This window comes from Callorhinus ursinus, unplaced genomic scaffold (assembly GCF_003265705.2).
Source record: "Callorhinus ursinus isolate GAN/ISIS: 27379988/994484 unplaced genomic scaffold, GSC_fseal_2.0 scaffold60, whole genome shotgun sequence".
In the NCBI taxonomy this organism is placed as follows: Eukaryota; Metazoa; Chordata; class Mammalia; order Carnivora; family Otariidae; genus Callorhinus; species Callorhinus ursinus.
The window spans coordinates 4820467-4836539 of record NW_027397122.1 but is presented as its reverse complement, the minus strand read 5'-3'; the positions used below and the strand labels follow the sequence as shown (position 1 = coordinate 4836539).

At 46.9% G+C, this 16073-nt stretch overlaps 1 protein-coding gene and 1 pseudogene across 3 annotated transcripts in view; one reads left to right on the top strand and one right to left on the bottom strand.

Moving 5' to 3' along the window:
* Positions 1-9188, top strand: part of SPMIP7 (sperm microtubule inner protein 7) — a 65928-nt gene extending 56740 nt beyond the window's left edge. For 2 of the 3 annotated variants that reach the window (XM_073885036.1, XM_025853116.2), the window contains 2 exons: positions 3768-3875; positions 8971-9188. In XM_073885036.1, the coding sequence (XP_073741137.1) occupies positions 3768-3875; positions 8971-9094 (232 nt within the window). In that variant the 3' untranslated portion in view covers positions 9095-9188. Of the gene's footprint in view, positions 1-1577; positions 1663-3767; positions 3876-8970 lie in introns of those variants that run through there. The other variant, XM_073885037.1, reaches the window with a different exon arrangement.
* Positions 6167-7702, bottom strand: LOC141371192 (uncharacterized; annotated as a pseudogene).
* Positions 9189-16073: the final 6885 nt, after the last annotated feature.

Here is a 16073-nt window from a genome sequence, read left to right as displayed (position 1 = left end):
GGTGTTCAAAGGCCTAAAAGTTATGGAGCAAAGACAAACAATGAAGACTTATCTTATTTTTAAATGAGTTCCAGCTTCTCTCTGCTCTCCTTAAGAGGAGGAGGGGGGTCCTTGAACATGGAACCGATCTGGAAATACATTTAAAAGCCCATGCATTTTAGCGCCTTTCATAGATTTGTCTCCTCCCTGTAGAAAACCATGTCACCCCTCAGCAGCAAGGCTGTAGAATGTCCCCCAGAGACTATTCTCTTCTTGACAGAAGGTCAACGTGTTGCACTGAAGATGGAAAAACCTCCCCCCGTGATGTCCCTGCAAAGGGGGGTGGATAAATGGAATAGGTTTAGAAGTGGCGTGGGTGAGGACTTTCGCTTTCAGATATTTGGCCAAATTTCAAAATTGGTTTATTATGCAACTGAATTCATTTCTTAAGCCTAAGCGGCTTCTCTTTAATGTCGTCTCCTGGCTCGTGGTTTGTTGTTATTGGATGTGAGGTAATATAACATCGTATCATCATTATAACATACCACTTCGCAGCAATAACCTGTGTGCCATGAGGCACGCAGAGCTGTATGATGTTCTCCGTCAAGCTCTCCTCCTGGTTGACAGACCGCTCGCCTCCATCTTGGACTTAACTGCTCTCATGGAAGGCCATGACTTTAGAGGCATTTTAATTCTGCAGGTGTTTCAGAGGCAGTGGAAAAAACATCTCACGCAGAGGAAGGGGATTTCCTCTGTAACATGCATGGAAGCTTTATAGAATGTTTGGGGGAAAGACAGACACATGAATAATTTTGCCCTGTTTTTGGTTACCTCTCTGACATACAGCCACACTTCTTCAAGAAAATTCCAGGAAATCCTAAAGGGCACTGCCTAGAATTTGGCAAAGCTGATTTGATCACCCAGGTCCCTCCAACAAACCTGAAAATGTAGCTCTGACATGGGGATTTCCAAACTTCGATGCACTGCTTATCTAGAATTATCTCGAAAGCTTTTGAAGACCCCAATTCCCAGGTCACACCCCCCCCTTACCAGTTAAATCAGAACGTCTGGGGGCTGAGAGTCAGGCATGGGTACCTTTGAAAAATCCCCATGAGTTATTCAGTGTGACATTTGGAAGCCACTGTCTGAATATCTTTTTGGCTGCTTGCGCTGGATAAACTTCACATTCTCTACCTATTAGGCTCCTATTTTGTAAATTTCTCATTAAAATCTTAAATTCTTAAAATCTTGAGTTTCAGCTACAATTAGTTGAGCCCCTACTAAGTGCTGAAGATTTGCTGGCTGCCTTCACATTCATTGAACCCCCTTCCACCCTGGATGAGCCTTGAAGAGGTGGATGGGCTTTTCTCCCTGCGGCAGGGGACTGGGCTGGGGTCCAGAGGGCTTCCATCCCTGGAGGAAGAACGCACAGTTGGTTAAGGGGCAAGTCAGGCATGGAAGAGAGACCCGGCTCCCCATGCGGTGGGCTTCCCTGCTCTTTCCCTACCTCATTTTCTAGTCTCCCAAGATCCAATAAGGTGTACAGTTTCTTCTGCGATTACCACTGATGCATGTTCCCTTCTCTCTGTTAACATCAGGTGTCCCCGTTTTACTGCCTGGAAGCCGGTACATCATCACCTATAGTCACAGCAAGGCTATGACTTGTCACTTGCAAGACACAGATGGGGTTTATTAGTACAACTCCTGCCTGGTACATAATTTTTTCTCTAACATTCCAATACTAACAGATAACCAGGCATGGAGGGACACCGAGGGACTGTGCCATGATCCACATGTGGGGGGCCACAGAGGGGCTGCGTCAGGAGCCCTTTCCGTGCGTAAAAGGACCCATGAGTAAAGGTCTGTGCCACGATCCATGGTCCATGAGTGGGGAGCAGGGCACCAAGGGGCTGTGCCTTGATCCGCGCCCGGGCATACACCGACGGTCCGCGCCACAATCCACGTGTGGAGGGAACACCAAGGTCTGTGCTACAATCCACGATCCAGCACGGAGGGACCCCGAGGGGCTGCCCCAGGAACAGGTACCTTTTCCCCACCAAAGATGATCAGGCCTTGAGTTTGCTGTCTTTACCCCCTTCCATGGCTGAGGCAGTAAGGCTCTGAGAGATTACAAGTCTGTGGCACGGTCCTGCGAGCTGATGAGCGGAGTCATGGGGTTCGAATCGGAGCCCTGACCCTTGAGCCCACACCCACATCCCCACCCCACTCTCCTCCATCCGCCTCCTCACCTGCCGCTGTAAGAACCGACTCCCCTGAAGCCTCCTATTTCAAAACGTTCTCCCAAGGCAAATGGATCCTGGACGTTTTCTTTGGCTTATTGCGTGTTGGGGGGTGGGAAGGCAGCGGGTGCAAGCAGGAGACCCGCAGAGGAACCAGTTGTCGTTTGCCCCGGACAGAGGTTTGCTTGCTGCCGCTGTCATTGTATTGCATTTTGTCTGCGCATCCATCTCGAAGGAGGACCAGCGCCAGAGAAATGTCACGCTCCCGAAGAAAAGGCCCAGGGATGGGAAGTGCCAACCACTGACTGAGCAGAAGTGGCAGCCCGTTGTCTTGGCCCCTTCCTCGCTGCTGGCTTATGAACGATGGTGGCGGTCATCCTTGTTCCCCGCAAACACATACGATGAGCTGAGGTTCTAGCACCCACAGGATGCTAGGAGTTCAAGTCCACAAAGATCATGTACTAGCTCAGTGAGCGTCAGGATTTGCACGTAGTGGGTTCTCGCTCCTTGAAATACAGTTTAATTCCCTACCATCCCTGGCTCCGGGGAGGCCACGGCCACAGGTCGTAAGCAGCACTGGGGACCGAGCCCCCACAGCCCTGCCCCGGAGCTCAGCCCCACCTCTCCCTCAGCAAAGAGTGCACTTCAAACATTTGTGTGCTATGAAAATGGCAAAAAATATTAGCAGGATTCATACGCCTCTGAACTGCCTATTATAATACTTCTGTGGAATATTTGCTTCCCTTTCTAGAGAGGGAGTTTATATCTACCGTGAAGAACCTTCCCCTGTGTTCCCGTGCTGTCTTCCCTCCCCTCTCACTGGTGGGAGAAGGACAGGAAAGGCAGAAGAGTGAGTGGGGGTTGCACCGAACAAGCCCATGCTTGTGTAAGTCTGTGCAATTTCAAGAAATTACGTGAAATCAGGAATGCAGTACAACAATGGTGATAAGAGAATATTATGTTAAAAACAATGTTGTTTAGGGCGCCTGGGTGGCTCAGTTGATGGTGTCTGCCTTCGGCTCAGGTCATGATCTCGGGGTCCTGGGATCGAGCCCCTCATCGGGCTCCCTGCTCAGCGGGGAGGGAGTCTCCTCCTCCCTCTCCCTCTGCCTGCCGCTCCCGGTTTGTGCTTGCTCTCTTGCTCTCTCTCTCTCTCTCTCTCTCAATATCTTAAAAAAAAGTCCACACAGTTGTGTGTCGACTAGGACTGGAGTCAGCACGACAGGGTCATGTGTGGAGGACAGGTAAAGACCCTGTGTCCTCCTTCATTAGGAAACAGCTTGATGGTGAATCATGTATGTAAAATACTTGCAAATTCAAATAATAGGAAAAACACGGGCTGGAAATGAGTTTCTTCAGTCCTAGGGTAGAGCGGCTATGTGTGCATTTCTGAGTCACTGTGCCCCTGCCTGCACCCTTTCCGGTTTGCCAGCCCGATTTCCAGAGTCGCCCTTTGCACTTTCGTGTGTGGGTGCTGGTGACCCAGACTATTTCACAAATGCCTCTTTTCATTTCCTCTCTCCCCTCTCTTTTAACTCTTTCCTTCAGCTCTGCCAATATCCCAGGATACACCGGGAAGGTTCATTTTGCAGCCAGCCACCCGGCAAATTCTGATATTCCATCAACAACCCCATCACCAGACTCAGAAGTGCACCGGTAAGTCTGAGTCCTATTACTCAACGTGCTCAGATACACTGGAGGCAGGCGGGGGTGGGGGGAGGGATCATCATTATGGTTATTCCATTAAAGAACAATTACATACGAAGAGTAAATTTACATCATTTTTAAAAATGGGGTGTCAAGTCCAAAAGACAGAAGCGTTCATTTTCCCGCTGTTGCTAAAGGAGCGTATGAAGATACTTAAAGTGTGTTAGGTGAGCAGCATCTTTTCCTCTTGGACTTACAGCTTTGCACCCGTATCACCCTTCTGCGTAACCAGCAGAACACGGGTGGATGCCAGGAACACATCACATGAGCCACATATTTACTCCCTGTGAATCACCGCCTTAGTTTTCATAAGAGACAACATTCTGTTGAAAGTCACATGTATTTTTAAACACCATTTTACGAATGGAAAACAGGAGACCTCAGAAGGAAGGCTCTTGTGGACTCCGTTATTTGGAGCTGCCAGAGAGAAGCAACACATTATTATTCATTATAACTCAAATCTGAAAATGTTTGTTGGAGGTCCTGGGCCTGCAAATAAGATGACACAGTCTTGAAAATGCAAATGTGGTCTTAACCAGGTCCAGTGGCTGGCTCCTGCAAATAAATAAAACTATCCCAGGAGGTCCCTGTGCGTCTTGGAGGAGGATGGAGGGGTTCTCCCCCAAAGGGTGCCTTTTCTCCTTTTGGTAGAGAATCCATTCATTTATCCAACATTTATTGAGCATCCACTCTGGGCCAGGCACCATTCGAGGCCCTGAGCACATGGGCTGAACAGACGCGATCCCAGCTCTCAGGAGCTTACGTTCTGGTGTGACAGCAGAAACGCACACAAGTAATTGAAGAAATAAAATGATTTGAGAGAGTGCTATGTGCTGCCCAGGAGAAAAGGCAGGGAGGTATAGTAGGTAGGGCCTGGACAGGGTGCTGAGTTAGCTTGGCAGTCCGGGAGGGCTTTCCAAGGAGGTGACCTGGAGGCGGAGTCCAAGCCATCCCCCTGGATTTCTTACATGTTCTGAAAGGGGGCAACTGGGGAGAGCCTCGTGGGCCCTGGTGGTCAGTTCATACGGGCTATTTATTTTCTCGTTCACTCACACCTTTACTGGTTCATTTGTATGTGCTTTCACTGAGTCAACAGAGTTCGTGGTTCTCCAGGAATTCACAAGAACTAGACCCAGTTTGCAAGGAGCTCAGAGTCTAGCCGTGAGCAAGAAACACACAACCATAGTAGAGGATGATGCATATCACCCTAATACTGTCACTCACATGGGTGAGTGCTTCGTCTATACCAGGCTATCCAAGTGCTTTGTACTTACCAAGTCATCTCACCAAACCAGAAACCCTGTGAGGGCTGTGCACTTGTTTCCCCACTTTACAGATCAGGACAGTGAGGCAAACAGAAGATTTCAGGGGATCTGCGTGGATCCATGTGGGGAGCACTAAGGAAGGCTTCACAGAGGAAGGGGTTCATGCCGCGACCCTTGGTCTCATAGATATCTGCGGGCCAGGCTGTGTGTGGAAGGGTTGGCTTATTCCAGGGATCCCACATGCGAAGCCCCTCAGCACACAACCATGGAACCATAAGAGGGCTGCGTGGGGTGCCCAGATCATTGCACACCCTGTATGCAAGACCTGGTTCCTCAGGCAGTGACTGGGTGCAGGGAGATGCCTGCTGACAGAGGGCTTCGTCAACTGATCTAAATTCTGGGTTCACTGATTGCCTAGAACCTCTGGGCCACCTGATAAGAAACATTTTAAAGGAGGACATTGGCTTTCGAGGCTACTATTTTGCACTGAATCAGTTTTCTCTCAGGGTACGTTTTCCAAAGTCACAGATCCATTTGCAAAGGCAGGACTGATGGAAATTTAGACAATTAATGGATTTTATTTCGTTGATGGGCCTAAGGAAACAATGGCAAAATTAAAAGCATTCTGATGTCTGTTGTTTAGACGTAGTGTCCACAAAGATGGAATCATACACTGTGTCTGGGTGGTTAATGACAGGGGACAGTCCCAGTGATGTGATCCCAGGGCAAATGTGAACATTCCTGATCCCTGGCCTTCTTCCTTCATGATCCATCTTCTCTCCCCATACGTCTCAGACCTCAGCTCTGATACCTGGTGGGTCTAGCACGTTTCCCTGGGCACGTGATCTAGCTGTTCCATGTACTACTATATTTCAAAGAAATCTGTATTTCCAAGTGGAAAACCATCTTTCACTGTTACTGAACTGTTGCTACTGCTATAATGTTGCTGGTGCTGTTCCTGCTGTTCCTAATTTGCTACTGCTGTTCCTGCTGTTCCTATTGCTGTTCCTGCTGTTCCTAATGTTCCTGGTGCTGTTCCTGCTGTTCCTGCTGTTCCTGGTGCTGTTCCTACTGTTCCTAATGTTGTTCCTGCTGTTCCTGCTGTTCCTAATGTTCCTGGTGCTGTTCCTGCTGTTCCTAATGTTGTTCCTGCTGTTCCTGCTGTTCCTAATGTTCCTGGTGCTGTTCCTAATGTTGCTACTGCTGTTCCTGCTGTTCCTAATGTTGTTCCTGCTGTTCCTGCTGTTCCTAATGTTCCTGGTGCTGTTCCTAATGTTGTTACTGCTGTTCCTGCTGTTCCTAATGTTGTTCCTGCTGTTCCTGCTGTTCCTAATGTTCCTACTGCTGTTCCTGCTGTTCCTAATGTTGTTCCTGCTGTTCCTAATGTTCCTGGTGCTGTTCCTGCTGTTCCTAATGTTCCTGGTGCTGTTCCTGCTGTTCCTAATGTTGTTCCTGCTGTTCCTGCTGTTCCTATTGCTGTTCCTGCTGTAACTGCTGTTCCTGGTGCTGTTCCTGCTGTTCCTAATGTTGTTCCTGCTGTTCCTGCTGTTCCTAATGTTCCTGGTGCTGTTCCTAATGTTGTGACTGCTGTTCCTGCTGTTCCTAATGTTCCTACTTCCGTTCCTGCTGTTCCTAATGTTCCTACTGCTGTTACTTCCTGGGAAAAGGACTCAAGTCTTTTGGCCACACCCTCAAGCCCAGGTTTAGGCCCATTGCTGACCCCCGGTGAGCCCCACACTTGCCATCCCCCACACACTGCGCACAGCTCTGTCATCTTGTCTCAGAGTGGGGACCAAGGACCCTCTGGTGGCTTCTCTGGGGTTCTTATTCTTGGGGTGCACATAGGCTCAGGAAACACAGACAGTGGCAGCAACCCAAGGGTCACTCACAAAGAAGCGACCAAGCTCTGTTGGGCCAGGTGTCCAGACCCCTATCCCTGCACCCACCCCTAATGGCGGCACTCGACAGACCTGGGGCTTGGCAGCGAGAAAACACAATGGGGTGGTCAGACTTTAAAAAGCTCTCTCTAACACGAGGAGTCCCCCTGGCCCTTGAGATCAGAGAACACCGGGCCCTTGAGGTTCTCCTTCATGAAGTATCACCTCTCAAATTTTGTGATGCTATATTTAATGTATTTTTGCTGAAAATTCCCTGCGAAAGTGGGAGTCGAGGTCTCTCTCTGATGAGTATCATGAGAACCTCATGAGCTGACTTCCTCTTGATGGTGTCTGACTGATCTGCTGCGTTTTTCCTGTTGTTTCTGAGAGGCTGTCTACACACGGGCATGCCCTGGGTGCTCCTGAACGCAGGCTCTGGTATTCTGATGAGCCCTGGTGCTAGGGGCTCGCACTGCCCCACGGGGGCCAGGCAGGCTGCTTGTGCCTGCAGCCCATCTCCAGGTGTTCTGGTGGGTTCTCCCCTCCCTGCCCCCAACATCAGAACCTCTCCTCCCACCACCTCTTCTGTCTCCTTTCCCCCCAGGGAGGAGGTCTTGCGCTTCCAAAAGTTCATCCTTCCATCTGAGCACTGGGTCCTCTTCAACCCTGCTCCCTCCCTCTTGCTTGGGAAGAAACCCAGCCCCCTCCTACCCCAGCCACCTCCCTGCTGTAGAAATCAAAGGTGTCCCGTTTGAGCAGCCATTCCTTTCTCTGCCCTCCTCCCTCTCACTCCTAAGCTTCTTTCAGAGGCGAACACCCAGTCTCCCTTCCCCTGTCTGCCTCCACGCCCTCCCAGCCCACTCTCTGTCAACCTCCCGTGGTCTGCATTCTGACATTGCCAGTCAACAGTGCTCCTGCCCCCACCAGAGGTCGGCTGGTAAGACCACCAGGAGAGGCTGAACACTAAAGACCGTTGGCATGCAGAGGGTGGGCTGGTGCACTTGCCATGGATCGTTGTGCCTGGGAGGCTGCAGTGGTGGTCTGGATTAAGGAGTTAAGGCCTTGAATGTCAACGCCAAGGGGTTGTGGTCCATGTGGTCCCAGGAACACATTCTGAGCAAGGTGTACAAAACACCAGCTGGGCCCTAAGATTGATATTGAGATGAGACACAGTATAGCAAGTAAAGAGATCAGTGGATGAGATTGAAGTGAGGGGCAGGGGTGCCGGAGGTGGGGGAGACCGATGTTGTGAATTTCCCACTTTGAGAGCGAGGGAATGCACACGGGGGTTTCTCCTCATTCCTATTTCCAGGACAGTCCGGAGTTTCCTGTGCATCCCCTCACACCAGAACGCCACCTGGACAGAAGCTTGAGTTTGTACTTCAACAGCCATTTTCCACCACATAATAAAATATTATGGCGTCATGATAATCACAGCATTAAAAAGGTGCACCTGGGTGGCTCAGTCAGTCAAGTGTCTGCCTTCGGCTCAGGTTGTGATCCTGGGGTCCTGGGATCGAGCCCTCTACCTCCCTGGGCCTCTTGCCCATATAGGGACTTTGTGTTGTAATGTTTGAGTACCTCCTTTTAACTTTATTTTCTATTCTATCTATTCTTAGCACCTACTGTAACTCTAGGCACAGAGTAGATTTTCAGTCAATGAAACCGATTACAATATAATGCATGTAATGCAATAAATGAGACTCGATGCAAATAAAAGAAATAAATGAAACAATGCACGCAAGGATTAATCATTCCCAGTCTCTCTGTTACGTGCTCTCCTGACCCTCATTCACTCTCCTGAACATGTGTATCATCAGTTGGAAAACAGATGAGGTTATATATTTTTATGTGTATTTTATGGGTCATTTTTTTTCTTTTTTTTCTCCACCCCCTTTATAGCATCTTACGGAAAGAAATGGAAGTTGATGTCTTCCGTCACCAGGCACCGCTGTCTCGAATGGTCACAACTGTAAAACCCTACAATCCTTTCAATAAGAAACAACAGAAAACTGTAGGATACTGACAAAGGCCTACCCTCCGAGTGGGACTCATAAACCTCAGCCTTGGGGAAGCACCGCACATGGTGCAATGGGGAAATAAAAGACCCAGGCATGTTCCGGGTGTGTCTGTAGAGGTCGGATGAGGTCTGCTGCTCTTTTCTGCCTTAGGCAGAGTATCCTGGACCCCACCCTCAGTCACTCGTCTGACCTTGCCCTGGAGAGCCACTATTCCATGATGGCAGCCAAGATTTTCTGGAAGTCATCAGTAGCAGCCGTTGTATTTCCAGAAGATTCCTCTTTAGAGTTGGAATGCCCGGTCTACCTAGAGGTTTCATGTCTTGGCCATGTTAATGCAGTGATTATAACTGCAGAGGGTAGATCATAGATTTTGTGACCACAGACTATCCAATCAAAACCCCATATGTTCTTAATGGGAACACTGAGTGGCTGAGAGAGAAAGTGGTGGTGTTCTTTCCACATATGGCATCATACAGGGACAACATCTATGATAACAAAGGACAAAATCATCCCTTGCCTGGCCGTCATATTTCCCTTTCAGAAAAAGAAGCATCCCCAGGCTCCATGAGGCTCAAGGGGCAGCAGTGACCAGTCATGTCCGCTTTAGCATCCGTGTGTGGCCCGCCTGGGCCTTGGCCAAACACAGCACCATTTCCAGAATCACTCAAGAGTGAATGTAGGCTGTGCGGGATCCCTCTGGTCCCGCAAATGTAGTTTTACTTGTATACACATGAAGTTTATTTCTATTTGTGTACACCTATCTATAGATCCCGTCAGAGTTTACAAGTGCTTTCACAAACTTTAGCTCATTTGATCCTGCAAACCCATAGCAAGCCTTTCACAGGTACCTTGCTACTTTATGAACAGCCAGACTATGGCAAGGAGAAGTGAAGTATTTATCTCAGGTCATGCTACTAATAATTAGTAGGGTTAGGACTAGAACCCAGGCTTTCCAAATTTAGATACTGTGCCTCCATTTCTCTATAGATTGGATAACCGAAACAGAAAAAAGACAAAAAAAAAAAAATTCTCCCTATGTTCCTAGACTTTTTAGAAGTATTTCTCAGGGTTTTTCTCCTGCACTCTTCTTCCAAGAGGTTCTGAATGAGAGAGTGATCCTACAGAACTTCAAGCAAATGTGTAAGCCCTGCTTATCCCTTCGAAAGGCAAAATCGGCTGTGTTTGTTTGGGGATTGGGTACTGCCTCAGTTGACAGCTGTAGATCTGGATTTTGGCTCTTCGGACCCTCTCTATGAGCTGCCTCTCTGCTAGAAAGAACAGGAAGGCACGTGCCCATTCATCCTGGGAAGCTGACTTGCCTTCACAGAAAAGGAATGGCTTCACCTGAACCCAATCTTGTGGCCTAATTATTTTCAGAACAAGCAATTCTGTTAAAAAAATAGAACTCAGACCATAACAAAAATCTTCATCTCTGGAAGATTCTCACCCAAACACAAACGGGAAGGATTAGTCCTGTCCAGGAAGTAGATTAATGCAGGTGCCAGAGATTACATTTTGTGGTAAACATCCCTGGCAGGCCACTTTGTCAGGAGGTGTTACTGCTCAAAATCAGAGGCACCTGCTTATTGTTCCGGGCCTTGCTATGGCAGAGCACTAGTAGCACCTGATCTTGACTTTCTGCAGCCTAAGATAATTATTTCCATCCTCGATAATGCAGGTAACTGGACACCTCTCAAAGCTGAGAGGTGAGCACCTTCAAAGCTGCTTCTAGAAGAATGTTGGCTTTGCCTGCAGCATCCCCAGGCCACGTCCAGCAGAAGAAAGATGGCAGCTCTCCATTTGAACCATACCTAGTTCTGACTTGTTTCCTGTGAAGAGAAAAGCAAATCCTGCTCACCACAGATCTTGAATCCAAGGCCAACATAGAAGTACCAACCCAGTTGTAGTATTCGGGTTTCCTTGGTTAGCAGTTCCGATGAAAATTGTAAAAATCAAGGAGGATCTCCTGAGGGATATGCCTCTGCTCTTCAAGATCTGAAGTCTGATCTTGGGTCATTCTGATGCACTGGGAGCTGACATACCTGTGCCTCCTTGGATTAGCCACTTGCCCGTTGCTTTCTCTCCCCAGAGCATGGGCTGCCCTACAGCTTTACTCTTTGGGCTTTTGTTTATCCCTAAGGATGACCCAAATGCAGAGAACCTCTGCAGTTTCCATAAAACTTAGGAAGATAGTGTTCGAAAGTCTTAGAGAGTTCGCCTGTAAGAGAAAATGCAAGCCAATAAGCTTATTCTAGAAGATAAGGATAATATTGTAAATATGTTACTCAAACTCAATAATATGAAAGTATGATACTCCTGATAGAGGAGAGGAAATCTAGAAATAAACAGATAAAGAAATTATGTCAAACCCCTGAGTACAGGATAGATTTGTTTCAATAAGTGATATGGAAACAACTGTTTGGAAACAAAACATCCAGGTCTCTCCCATAAATCAAAAGGAATAGAGCTTTAAATGGATAACTGACAGCCTTAGGCAGGTTACCTGGAAATTCAGGAGAATTGGTTTATTAGGTGGGGGAAAATTTTTCCAGATGCACCCGAAGCCAGAAATTATGAAGAAAAAAATTAACTATTAACTTAAAAAATACCACCGAAATTTTTTAAAGAAAAACCTGTTGGCAAAATATGTCAGACAAAAATTCATATCCTCACTCTAAAAGCAGTCCATGATGAGAGGGAAAAAAAAGGTTACACCAATAGAAACAAGGCAAAGGATATTAATAAATACACTCAAAAATAAGAAATATAAGGGGCCAAAGACCAGATGATATATTGACACCCGAGGAGTATTAGAGATGTGACTGTTGTAGTTCATGTTCCACCTGCCGATTGGTGCCGGTAAGAAAAGATCCACAGCTTTGTTTTCCGGGAGTAAGACCTGACACTGTTAACACCTTTCCAGAGGGCACTTGGCACTGTTTCCAGAACTTTTCCAGGTGGCAAAGGTTCAAACTTAGTAATTTTACTTTTAGGATTTTGTCAAGCAAAGGATTACACCAGTGAGCAAATGCGTTTATATAAAGAAACTGAAGGTATGGCAATTTATGACAGAGAAAAATTAGAAACAACTTAATGCCCATCGAGAGAAAATGTAATAAATTGCAGTACATGAATATACTAAATGCAATATATGTGTTAAAAAGACAATGGAGGTCTTATCAGGAAAGATGTACATGCAATTATTGGTAAGTGTAAAAAGCAGATTTTTACAACAGTATGTATTTAATTATCCTATTTTAATTTTAAATGGGTATACACAGAATACTGTGGGGAGATATAAAACACATTAATGGTAATTGCATATTTTTATACTGTAATAGTGACATGTATTTCTTTAAAATTGGAAAACTTGAAAAGTTATAAAAAGCCTATATCCCTAAACTATCAGATTTTTTTTTCTTTAATGAATTCAGTACCAAGGAAACATTTGCCTCTCCTGAAGAACTGGTGTGTGAGTGTGAGAATTATGTAAGCCACCCACCTCAATCTTTTCTAAAATTCGGTGGTTTGTAATATAGATAGGTGTGAAATTACATAGGTGCCCCAAGTGGAAAATGTTAAAATGGAAAGTGCTTCCATTTTCCCATGCCTGCCAGGAAGCTCAAGGCTGAATTAAATCAGTACATGAACTTAGAGATGCTAACAAACTTGACTCGAGGTTCCACATTCAAAACCGATACCCAATGAAGTCTCTTGACTCATTCTGGGACGTGGCATGTCTGAGAACCACTGGTTCTCTACCCGCTTTTTCCCCTTTCCACATAGTTTCAGATTTTTCTGTTTCGATTTTAAGATCCTCGTGATAGGAGATGCCCAACTGGTGGGGTAAATCAGTAGGTCACAGATCACATTAGAAATGTTTAACGTGTTTCTTGTTAGTGTTTCACGCACCAGATGGAGCGCTGACCCGCCGTAGGGAAACCCAAGCCTGGACAGTATAGTGCAAATGGGATGGGTCTTCATGGTCGGTCACCTTCCTGCCCTGAAGGTGTCGCTGGAAGCAGGTGGTTGGGGGTAGAGGCGCCAATGATCTGGTAGCAGGAACAACCTGACTACCTGGGACCATGTTCTGATAAATGAGAATTTTCTAAATTACACCCGCTCATTCCACGAAACCCAGGCAGACTGGATTATTTTCATCTCTAGCAATCATGGAGTTCTGCATTATAATCTATAAACTGCTAAAGAAGAAACATGCCAAATAGCTACAATTAACTGAGGAAAATATATAGCTTCAGGATCAATTTTTTAAAATATCCTCTTTGAAGGTGGTGTTTTCTTTCTCATGACCAATCTCGTGTAACCCCCAGGAGGCAAGGAGGCATTCTGGCTAGGGACAGGGGTTTCAGAATCGCTCTGAATGGACTCCAAGTCTCCAGGTTCACTGCTTCACTGCTCTGAGCCGCAGCTTCTGGGAGAAAAATAACACTGGCCTGATAGAATGATGGAAATGATGGTGTGATTACAATTCTAAACCCAGGTATAACAGTAGCCCCGAGAGTATGCAGAATCTCATTACCTGACATAACATGTGAAGGTGATCCACACTCTTCCCGGGCGCGCTCAGTCCTTCAACAAGTACCCCGAGACATAGCAGTGTGCGCCAGGCCTGCAGTCAGGAGCCCTTGGGGTTCTCACCAATATCGTGGGGTCTGGGTCAACAAGCCAATGGGGGCAGTCCATAAAGTCGTTAAACACTGATTGCAGTGAGGAGGCTACGGAGAGTACTGGCATGGATAATCTCTGACACAAATGCACAAATTAAATCCCTCGTGTGGTCAATGGAATGATTTTGCTTCCAAACTTTATGCTGCATTAAAAAAAAATAAGCAGCATTTTTCAAAATAAAGAATATGACTTCCTATCGTAAGAGGGGTGTACTTCTGTGCGCGCGCACACACACATACATTTAAGGAATGATTCGGTAGAATTAATTCTGTATCTTTACCATAAAAGACCTTGGTTTACTCAAATTCATAGTCCTTCTGAAAATGGGAATTATTTCATTACATTGGGGTGCGGAAACAGCCACTGCTAATCTGTAAGGCGCTGGGCATCTAGTAGGCGCACCTGAAGAACCCAAATTGGCATGTTGGGTAACTACCCCCCTCCCAGAATTTACTGGTTTAGGGCCACTCGTCTATGCTCAATTGGGTAAGATGACAAAGGCAACAAAGGTCTTCTTTATAAACCTGCATAAGAAGTCAAGTGTTCTGATCCGGGCCCCACAGTCTCAGAGCTTTTTTTCTGACTTTGTATCACAGCAGGTCCTTGGGCTTTCTCTCCAAATGGTATTCAGATGCTCTACTGCAGTTTTCTCAAAGCACTTGTGTGTGCTGATGATGGTTGGTTTTGAACGCACTCACAAGGGCTGTCATCAGAGCACTTCCCATCCCTTAAACCTAGTTCCTCACACACGGGCGAACACCGACATTGAAAGGTCACGCTGCCCTGCTCATTACACCTGCTGATCATGATGCACAGGAAGATCTCCTGAGTGCCACCCCCACACACAGTCACCCAGAGTAGGTTTCCAGGGCAAACCCCACTGGTTCTACCTTGTGAACGGTAAACGAAAACAGCTTTACTTCCTTGCTTTCACAGTTTGGACATAAAGCGATAAAGCGTCAGTAGAAATCTGTTTTTCCAGTGTTGGCAGACCGTTTTTATGTGCCTGTTGTGGGCAGAGCCACGAGATACAACATAGAGGAGACTTGGCAATGTAGTGGGGAGGACAGAGGGGCAGGTGCGGGATCCCTGGGTAGTAGGGTCCTTGGCAGGGAGAGTCCAGGGGATCTGTATGAAGGATTGAGGTGAGGTGGGATGGTCCAGTTCCAAGGCCAGCCCTGGGCCCCCATGTGGGATTGTGAGCTTCAGGGCAGGTCAAAGCAGAGTCAAGGGAAACCCCCGTCAGAGAGACTGGAAAGAGGGGGTCCTGGAACCATGTGGTCTAATTTCTGCAGGTCAGAGGGTCCAAACCCAAATTGGCATGTTGGGTAAATACCCCAGCATTTACTGGTTTAGGATCACTCGTCTATGCTCAATTAGGTAAGATGACAAAGGCAACAAAAGTCTTCCCTGAGAGGGTCCCTGCGTGGTCGCATTTTCAGCCAGGTGTCTTGTGTGTCCTTCGTGAGATGGTGCTGAAACCACTGTGAGCAATTGCAGATGCCGCATTCAAACACTGAAGCAAGACAAAAATGGCAGGATCACAGCCACTTTAGTTGCTGGGGAGGATGCAGGCTGGTTTCTAAGGGAACGTTGGCCCTTCTGTCCTCTCTGTTCACCATGACTCTGGGTGGTGTGGCCTCCACTCGGGCTCAGCTCTTGGGGCTTCTGTCCACCTTACGCTGAACTCTGCACACAACATGGACATGGTGGGAGAAAACACTGGCACTCAGCCACTTGGACCCACCAAAGAGGAGGCTCTTGGCTTCAAAATAAATCCAGGTCTTGAGGGCAGGTTTGGCCTACAAGGTACTGACCACCATGACCAACACCGATGCCGATGGAGGGGCATTCAGCCTCATAGCTGGTGACATGCTTCATGGCAATGCAGCTGCCTGGCACTCTCACAGATGGCTTTCTGCTCTCACCTTTATTGTCATCGTCATCCAGATACAGACGAAATGTGTAATCAAGTAAATTACCTAAGATATAGTATGGAACTCAAAAGTATATAAAATGCTACCACATATCCAGAAGATGAATCTGAATCCATGTCTGATAATATTAGTATCTATCTATCTTTCTATCCATCCATCCGTTTATCTATTTATCTATCTATCTCTCTATCCGTCTGTCCATCCATCCATCATCCATCCATCCATCCATCCATTTGTTCGTCTATCTGTCTGTCCAACCGTCCGTCCATCCATCTATCTATCTATCCATCTGTCTGTCTCTCTGTTCATCTATCTATCTATCTATCTATCTATCTATCTATCTATCTATCTATCTATC